This window comes from Oncorhynchus mykiss, chromosome 18 (genome assembly GCF_013265735.2).
Source record: "Oncorhynchus mykiss isolate Arlee chromosome 18, USDA_OmykA_1.1, whole genome shotgun sequence".
Taxonomy (NCBI): Eukaryota; Metazoa; Chordata; class Actinopteri; order Salmoniformes; family Salmonidae; genus Oncorhynchus; species Oncorhynchus mykiss.
Window position 1 is genome coordinate 42,278,143 of NC_048582.1, and position 8,996 is coordinate 42,287,138.

At 42.6% G+C, this 8,996-nt stretch overlaps 1 protein-coding gene across 2 annotated transcripts; it reads right to left on the minus strand.

The window, feature by feature from the left end:
• Nucleotides 1-1,382: 1,382 nt before the first annotated feature.
• LOC110496299 (interleukin enhancer-binding factor 2 homolog) lies at nucleotides 1,383-8,790 on the minus strand. Of its 2 annotated transcripts, XM_021572118.2 has the most exons (15): nucleotides 8,638-8,790; nucleotides 8,108-8,167; nucleotides 6,939-6,981; nucleotides 6,522-6,626; nucleotides 6,263-6,340; nucleotides 6,049-6,151; nucleotides 5,613-5,678; nucleotides 5,232-5,348; nucleotides 4,859-4,937; nucleotides 4,454-4,541; nucleotides 3,998-4,059; nucleotides 3,757-3,871; nucleotides 3,491-3,581; nucleotides 3,219-3,411; nucleotides 1,383-2,565 (listed from the first exon to the last, which is right to left on the minus strand). In XM_021572118.2, exons 1-14 carry the CDS (start codon nucleotides 8,640-8,642, stop codon nucleotides 3,260-3,262), a joined length of 1,164 nt encoding a protein of 387 aa, XP_021427793.1. In that variant the 5' UTR covers nucleotides 8,643-8,790; the 3' UTR covers nucleotides 1,383-2,565; nucleotides 3,219-3,259. The 2 variants fall into 2 exon arrangements, with proteins under 2 accessions (XP_021427793.1, XP_036808760.1); XM_036952865.1 differs by lacking the exons at nucleotides 6,939-6,981; nucleotides 8,638-8,790 and having other exon boundaries at nucleotides 8,108-8,127.
• Between the last annotated feature and the right edge of the window lie 206 nt (nucleotides 8,791-8,996).

An 8,996-nucleotide genomic window follows, 5' to 3' on the forward strand; every position in this document is an offset into this window, starting at 1 on the left:
GTGCCAGTTTTATTCGACTGAGTAAATTGCGTCTCACTCCTATTCAAACATCCCTGCTTATCTACTGCTGGGGGGAGGGGGGGAATAGGCTGTTCCAGGCAATTGCTTCAGAAAGGAGGGAAATGGAAAGTGAACAAGATGTGGCATTTACAGATATGGCTCAGTTGTTAGAAAATTGGAAGGAAGATGTCATGTTTGTTTGAAAAGGAGCTGTTGAGAGATCTATGCAATACAATAAACTATGATATAGCTAACTGTGACAAACTAAGTTTGAAGGAGCTGGTTGTTGAAGGCTGAAAGACCGTTCTATATGACCTGGGCTTGGAGAGTTAAGGCCTAACCCGTTTATAAGATAGGATGACTAAACTGTAGTGCTTTACCACCACACTGTCTCTGTTTCATGCTAAAAGATAAATGTATTTTAATCAGCATTGGGAAATGTAGATTTTTGCACATTTTACATAGCAAAGTCAGGGGTTAGTCCCGACCGGGGCCTGAACCCATGCTACTGTCAACCCAACACCTTACCTGTAATGCCAAGAGGTCCGAATGTCTTGACGATCTCACTGTTAGGTTAAGGTCTACTGCATCAAAAACAAGACCACTTGGAGGCCATCTCGAACAGACACTAATTCACTGCAACTAAGTGTCTAAATTCATTCAGTCAACACACCATTGGATGGACTTGAGCCATTATATGTAAGAATACAATCCAATATCATGAATATCCTGTTTCGGATTCAATTCTTGAGAATAGCATTAGATTTGGTAAATGATAAGATCATGGTACAGGGTGTGATGAGCTACCTTTAGAATTGTAGGGTTGATAGATAGGCTTGGCTGCTGTCTGCAATACGCTGATGCCATCTACAGGCATGCAATGCTACTTGTGGCTGGTCATCAATTGTTCTAATGTTGTGCAGTCTTCAGAGTTACCACATTAGGCCCTATTGTATTACTGTAAGTCCTATTTCTATTGTGATGGCTACAACTTTTTTTTCAAGAGAAAAGATGACACAGAATTAGAATTAATAGAATGGACATTAACCTTGTCAGGGAGTTTGTCAACTATGGTTTACCAGTCCTGTGATAAATTCTTCACATTCATTGTTTTACACATATCTTATCTGCACTGCATGCGAGTTAGCTTGCTAGCCAGACCGTTTTAGGAGGAATTATTCCAATGATTCCTTAAATGTGTCAAATTAACTGCCAATATGCCAACATTCCATTCAAACAATGCAGTCAACCCCACAGCCATACATCGGCTGAAATCAGTTGATGACAGGACTTAAGACAAGCTGTAAATGCAACAAGTACTGTTATAGTATCATATAATAGCACTCACAGCTTTCCAAGAAAACACAAATCAGACATGTATGGTCTGTTTACATATATTTTAAAGACTATTTATACAGAAAATGTGTATAAAACCCATATAAAACTGTATTGATAAATTATGACATTTTCAGTTGACTATAATTCCATTACACAATTTCTGATACATCACATGCATTGCTTTGATTTCCTGCATAAGTAAAAGCAGGAAACACACTACTTATGCCTCTACTGCTTTTCAATTCCAATTAGACCGGCTTTGGATTTCTCCCTGACCAAGATGGCTGCTATTTTCACCCCATTATGGAACGTTGAGGGAGGGTTTAGTGACAGAGAGCCACTCAAGCAATTTAATAGGATATGTTGAGTCCAATCAAAAGATCCAGGTATTTTCCAGTGCCAACTTAAGAGCATTATTTGGAGACGTTTGGTTATTAGCAAGGTAACCAAAAACAATAAGCCTACCTATAACTAATACCAAGTTGTCTAACACTTGCATCAATTAAATCATGATCCTTATTCAGTGACGTGTTTATGAGTTTTGATATAAAAAGGAGTATGAACGTTAGTTTTTCACAAGTTACATGGCATCTTATGATCAGATTGTTTTGTTGACAATTATGTTTTGAATTAAATGCTCCTCTTACCAGTAACCTCTCAAATCTGAACTGCAAAACAGCATTTAAGTTTAACTGTGATCCAATAAATTAAATACTAAAAAAGGTTTGTCAAATTTAGGGTACCTAGACTGGAAATGATCTGTGGAGGTAATTACACGACCAGATCTAACCTCTGAAAATGAAGTATGTCTTTTCACAAGCATGGGGCCTACGTTTTCTATCCAGCCAGCCACACATTTGAAAAAAATAATTTAAAAAGTATGCATTACTGTATTTACGTAAAGAGGCATTACATTTTTTTTAAAAAGCTGTTTAATTTAGTCATCATTGCTGCTACAAAGTAAAAACCAGACAAAGACACGGAATACAAATAGATAGCAACACCCGTCCCTTTCTGGAAAGGCCGTGAATTTCATTTTTGTTGATGGCGTTGAGGGACCAGTAACAGTCTATGCGAGTCTCTCCGTCCAGTGGGAGAACTTTGGTCCAGGTCGTTGCAGTCAATTCATTAGTGGACATGAACTTCATTGAAGGACAAAGGGGCGAGTGAAGGGTCTCAAAGGGTCAGGGGTAAACGTTCATTTAAAAAGATGTGGCACAGGATCCTCTAGATGGTGACAAGAGGGGGGGGGAATAAAAAGTTGTTACGCCTCAGATCACATTGTACGGGTAAAAGAGTGAATTGGATCCCACCACGAACAACATTTGTTACTCCCCGTCACTTGCAACGCTAATGGTGCTGCCCGTCTTCCCATTAACCAATTGATCATTGACCATTTTTTTTTTCTTCCTCAAGAAAATATCTGGCTCCACCATCACTGCGCACAGGGTTAGAATCGAAGTCGAACTTCGGGTGGTTCTCAAAGACAAAAGACTGTCCTTCGTAAACCCTCTCATATTATACTCTGTGTAAAGCGGAGCTGATTTTGCAGAATTCTCGCCTGTAACACTGATACAGTAGATGGCTCCATGCACTATTATCGCCGGCTAGTCTCTGGCTGGTGAGTTGTTAATGTGTGGCAGCTACATAGCTTACTTTGTTATGACTTGGCATTACAGTGATTTATTTCCATAAATAAAAAAAATTATGTTGATTTTTTAAACTCTTAAATACATTAATGGGATTTGCTACTAGCAACTAGGCTAATTTATAGAATGTTACATTAATGTGCTAACTAAGCTACTGTTGGAAATGTAACAATAAGCTAGGCAGCTAGCTAGCCTGGTAATGAGCCTGGTTTTCTGACTGGCTACTGGTACCTGGCAGCTCACTGGTGGCGCATCACTTTCCGGGTTCTTCCTCACTCCTGTGTCTCCATGCTTTCATCCTCGACATCTCCTCCTTCCTCCAGCGCCTCATCCTCCTCTTCCTTCCTCTCTGGCGGCTTCTCGTAGGCCTTCTCAGAGGGTGTGACGATCACGCCGTCCCATGTGGACATTTCCGAAGCCAGGTCTGGGGGGGTGAGGTATATTTGTTTAATGTTTACTTTGAGAAAAAGGGTGTGAGTGAGAGCGAGAGATGAGGTACTCACAGCTGGCATCACCCTCCAGGCCCAGGATCTTCCTGTACCCTCCATGAGAGAGGACCCTGACCAACGTCTGAGCAGTGAAACAAACCATGTCCTACAAAAAACAGACACACTTTCAACTGATATACCTATGTGAATCATCTGACAGTAATCCTAACCAAACACATATGATCATGGGTGATTTAGTGCTGGGCTGGAGCAAACCCTGTCACCAGGACCAAGGTTCCCCACACCTGTACCATGAAGGCAGCCCAAAGCGAGGATATTACCTGCTGCTCGAGGGTCATAACGGTGTGCACCCGGAAGTTTCCACTCTCACAGGGGTCAGTGATGCCCACTGAGCCTGGCAGGAAAAGTCCAGCGGCCAACATCTGTAGGCAGCGTCTGAAAAGAGCAACATTAACAAAAATAATAAAGAAAGTATCACAAAGTCATGTTTCGGAAATGAGACAGTCAACAAAAGACACCTACAGTTGAAAAACAACTGACTGAGGGAATGAGAAGACTCACCTGTAAGCCACATTGAGTGACAGGGGCTGTCTGGAGGGGTTGTTCATGACCGCAGAATGACCCTGAGCAGAAACACTTAATTCCTTATTCATTCCTCCTTTAGTTATACAGTGATACGATACAAGCTTTCAGTTAGGGACAATACAATAGCAAAGACAGAGAATCACAAAAAACATAACATATTAGCCAGGTGACTTGCTCGGTGTGTGGTAATTCGCAACAAATAGCTAAATCATCCATTATCGTGCCTCACCAGTATTACATTCTAATGGTTTACCAGTAGTTGTGCTAATGGTAGGTGTGGTGTCCCCACCAGTAGAACTGAACATTAGCATAACTATGATGAATGCAGTGGGCTAACTACGATCACGTTATGTGTTGAGTCGTGAGAATGGGGGGGATGTAGTGGCCGAACCTGTACATCCAGTAGAACTATGGTCAGTGCAATGGACTCACCAGTAGATCCAGGATCCAGGGGGTGAGAGGTTCGAACCCGGGGAAACGCACCCTCAGATCCTTCAGCAGGCGAATCAGCACTTTCACCCTAAATAACAACAATAACCAGGACACGAGTTGAACACTTTAAAGAAGATAAGTTCGTCAGCGCTTTGCTGTATTGGCATTTACAATGCACACGGGATAATAAAAAGGGACAAAAGGTCATTATGGCTGAAGCATTTAGGATAAAAAGTCTCCCTTTATTCCTCCTTTACTTGTGAGAAATATTGAGGATGTGAAAGGTTCAAGAAAAAAAGGAGACCGAGGACCTATTACATCATTTGAGACACATACTGAGGAGACATCGGTTTGTGAGGGTAAACGGGCTGAGAGGTAAAAGACCTTATAAAAAAGATGCCTTACGTAGATTGGGAGGCGTTCTCCTCAAACCAGCGGGCATGTCGGATGGCGGCCAGAGCACTCTGCAGCACCTTGATGTCCACTGGGGAGAAAGAGACCATGTCACCGACACCATGATGACCACTTACAGCACCATTGTCTAGCTGAAAACAGATAATACATCTACGTTAAAAAACGCAAACACAAGCTGCCTCCAGTCTACAATGAATGCTTATGGCATGCACGACAGAGAGCTTTGTGCCAATCACAGTGCATCTACCTGAGTGTTTTGACTTATTTTTATGTAGCTCTATGAGTGTAGTTATGAGGGCAGCTCATGTTTACATTCTATCACATTGTACTGTGTGTGTGTGTGTGTGCGTCTGAATGTACGTACAGTGCAGTTCGGGGTCCAGCTTGCGCAGGTTGGGGGGAACAGTGGTGATGAGGATTTTCACTGTTGCATCGGCAGAGCTGATCTCAAAACCTGTCTCATTCGTCAGCATGGAGAGAACTAGGACAAAGAGGGAGTCAGTTGGCAACATTACATCATAACCACTGAAGATGTAGAATACCCTGTATCATATTACCCAGCATGCCTACATTATCCTTGTATTTACACTTTTGAATTAATTTGTCGCTAAAACAACATGGCACGACCTATCAACAAAGGTAAATAGGAGCAGAATTTATGCTATTGAAAGCTAAATCGAACTTCAATGACTGATGTTACGATGTGGCCACATGAAAACAAACGCAGCTGTGTAATATCGGTCACCTTCAGCAGGGTCTTGTGTGCGGAGGGTCTCCACCACTTTGTTGCCGAGAGCCGCGACAGCCTCCACTGCAAGAGAGACAACTTTCATTATGGGGGCTCAGTACAACCAATGGAGACAATTTCAAAATGGTTGCTATGGGAAATACAGCCCAGGATGAGGAATGACTTATATTAGGGCGGCAGGTAGCCTAGCGGTATTAGGCTAGTAACCGGGGAAAAAAAACTGTCCATGTCCTCTTGATCAAGGCACTTAACCCTAATTGCTCCTGTAAGTTGCTCTGGATAAGAGCTTCTGCTAAATGACTCAAATGTAGATGTATTATAACCCAGCAATATCGCAAAATGCTGTGCAGCAATCAACATCGTTGACATTTGAAGACCAATCAAATAATGTATCAAATGGGCTTTGCTTTGTTGGCACACACACAGAACTCACGCGTGGGCAAGATCTTGAGGATGACCACCAGGTCAGCGACATTGTGTCCCGTTGTCATGGTGCCTTTCTTGTATGAGCCCACCTGACGTACCTCTTCAATTTGCTGGAATGAGAGGAGAAAGAAATTCCCATTGTTATTGTACAAGGCTAAATATGTTATCCAAGATAGAGATACATTTCGGCACATTATTCTCCACTAAGGTCTGGAACTCACCACTTCAAAGTTGCCGGGGGCGACAATGAGGTTGTCGATGACGTTGTTGATCTTGGTGACCAGGGACAAGATAGAGGACTGAAAGGGGGAGCAGAGAGTTTGCATGTAGTCAATGGAAATAAGCATAGCGTAGGAGTGTGTTGTTTAACACATAACCTTGAGTTAAATTATCCAGCAAGTGTGGTTTGAGTGAGGATGACCGAGGGAGAGTAGTGCGTTGAATGTTTGAGAGAGAGAGGTCTGTGTGCGTGTTCTCCACCTGCTCTGCGGGTGTGGGGCTGAGGTCCTGGTTCCTCTTCAGCAGACACTCGCTGAAGGCAGTCTCATCCGCTGCTGCCTTCACTCTGGGGAAGGCCATCTCACACTGGGGGAACCAGAGAGACAGCTTAGCACTGTCCACTCGACATCCCTATCTGCGCTACTGTATTACTTTGACAAGATCCGTGTCGTTTTGACTAGAGCATTAGACCATTCTGTATGAGTAGGTGAGCTGATCTCCATCGATTACAGTCTGCCTGTACAGTCTGACTCAGGAGAATGAGACAATGAGAAATTGTTGATTTCAATGAAAGTGAGCTACATGCTGCACCACTGATATGCTCTCTTCAAAATAACCATTGGTGCAAGAGCTCATGTATACAGGAATTATGCTTGACATAAAGTGGCAAATACTCACCACATAGAAGTCAAAGGGAATGTGGGGGACAAATGGCCGATACCTGAAACAAGGGGCCAATAAACATTGACGCATCTTATATTGCACCAGACATTCCGATACAGATACAGAGGTGGTGAGGGCTCTAGGAGTGTGGTGCCTGGAAAACAACCTCTCACTCAACGTCAACAAAACAAAAGAGAGGATTGTGGACTTCGGGAAACAGGAGAGGGTGCACCCTCAAATCTACATCAACGGGACCGCAGTGGAGAAGGTGGAAAGCTTAAAGTTTCTTGGCGTACACATTACTGATAAACTGAAATGGACCACCCACACAGACAGCATGGTGAAGAAGGCGCAACAGAGCCTCTTCAACCTCAGGATGCTAAAGGAATTTGGCTTGTCACCTAAAAACCTCAAACTTTTATAGATGCACAATTGAAAGCATCACCGCCTGGTACGGCAACTGCACCGCCCACAACCGCAAGGCTCTCCAGAGGGTGGTACGGTCTGCCCAACGCATTACCGGGGGCAAACTACCCACCCTCCAGGATACCTACAGCACCCAATGTCACAGGAAGGCCAAAAGGATCATCAAGGACATCAACCACCTGAGCCACTGCCTGTTCACCCCGCTATCATCCAGAAGGTGAGGTCAGTACAGGTGCATCAAAGCTGGAGCCGAGAGACTGAAAAACAGCTTCTATCACAAGGCCATCAGACTGTTAAACAGACATCACTAGCACATTAGAGGCTGCTGCCTATAGGATTAGACTAGAAATCACTGCCCACTTTAAGGAATGGAACACTAGTCACTTAAATAAGGTTTACATATCTTGCATTACTCATCTCATATGTATATACTGTATTCTATACTATTCTACGGCATTCTTAGTCACTTAATATTAATTGTGTGTATATGTTGTGTAATTTGTTGGATATTACTGTACTGTTGGCAGTATGCGACCAATAACATTTGATTTGACATTCTTCTATGAATTTTAGCAAAAAGTTACCTCATGAACCTTACATCTCATTGGCCTAAATTATAAATTGGACTGATTAACTTTACAGTTGTGGGCATAGTAAATCAACCATTATGGCATCACACAAAACTAAAAGCAGGCATGCTCAATTTGAAGTGGTATACCAATATTATTATTCTAGCAACTGGCTGACTAGCTACTCACCCTTGCACCAGTCCACCACGTGACCCGAACCGGCCACCCCGGCCCCTGCCCCTATCGCCTCTGGAATTGGTTACATTATCAATACAGTAGTTAGTTGGGTGATAGCAATTACCACATTAACTAATTTGCTGAAGAGGCAGCAGCAGCTAACTAGCTAGCTGCTTCCATAGCATGGCTAACGGGGCTAGCTACTGACTGTTCATTCATTCATTTTACCAAGACATAACAATGCACATCTAGCTAGCTACATAATCATACATTAACAATGATATTTGATGGATAGCTTTGTAGATAGGTAGCTAACTAGTTAGTTATCAGTAAAGCTATGCTACAGGCCACCTGGCTAACAAAGACGGCTAGATGTGAAGAAAAAAGGCTAGCTGGGCTAACGTTAGCACGCTACACGTTGCTAGCTAATACAACCTCCCCTAAACCATCCCTTTAAATTCCACCTGTCTACACAGCTTTTACAGTTGGATACTGTATAAATATAATCTAACATTGTGGTTTTATCAGATGTATGAAACTACCTCATCGCGTAAGACGTTTTGATGTTTTAATGTAGATGTTCACAGAAAAATCACCAGCATCCAATGCCGGTCAGGCAGACTACTAATGGAGTCAGGGTTGCCAGGTCCAGATAAAAATTTCTACCCCAATTACCCGATACCAGTACATACAGCCTGAAAACTAGCCACCACAAAAAAGTTAGCAGAAAGAAAGGACACATGTATCCAATAAACCCCTTTCCTCATAACGTTATCGAACGAATTAAGATCGAATATCGACGTAACTTGTTTTGATACAGGCTAAGAAGCTATATTCGATTTTCCATCAAATAGAAATTCTTGCGAGTTTAAAAATATGTCACAAGAGAAAATATAATTTG

What these genes read in the sequence shown, in the direction of transcription:
- LOC110496299 (XM_021572118.2), bottom strand. An exon ending in CCTCAAGATCTTGCCCACGC is followed by an intron (nt 5,679 to 6,048) that starts GTGAGTTCTGTG and finishes TCTCTCTTGCAG; the next exon opens with TGGAGGCTGTCGCGGCTCTC. An exon ending in CCTGGATCCTGGATCTACTG is followed by an intron (nt 4,060 to 4,453) that starts GTGAGTCCATTG and finishes GTTTCTGCTCAG; the next exon opens with GGTCATTCTGCGGTCATGAA.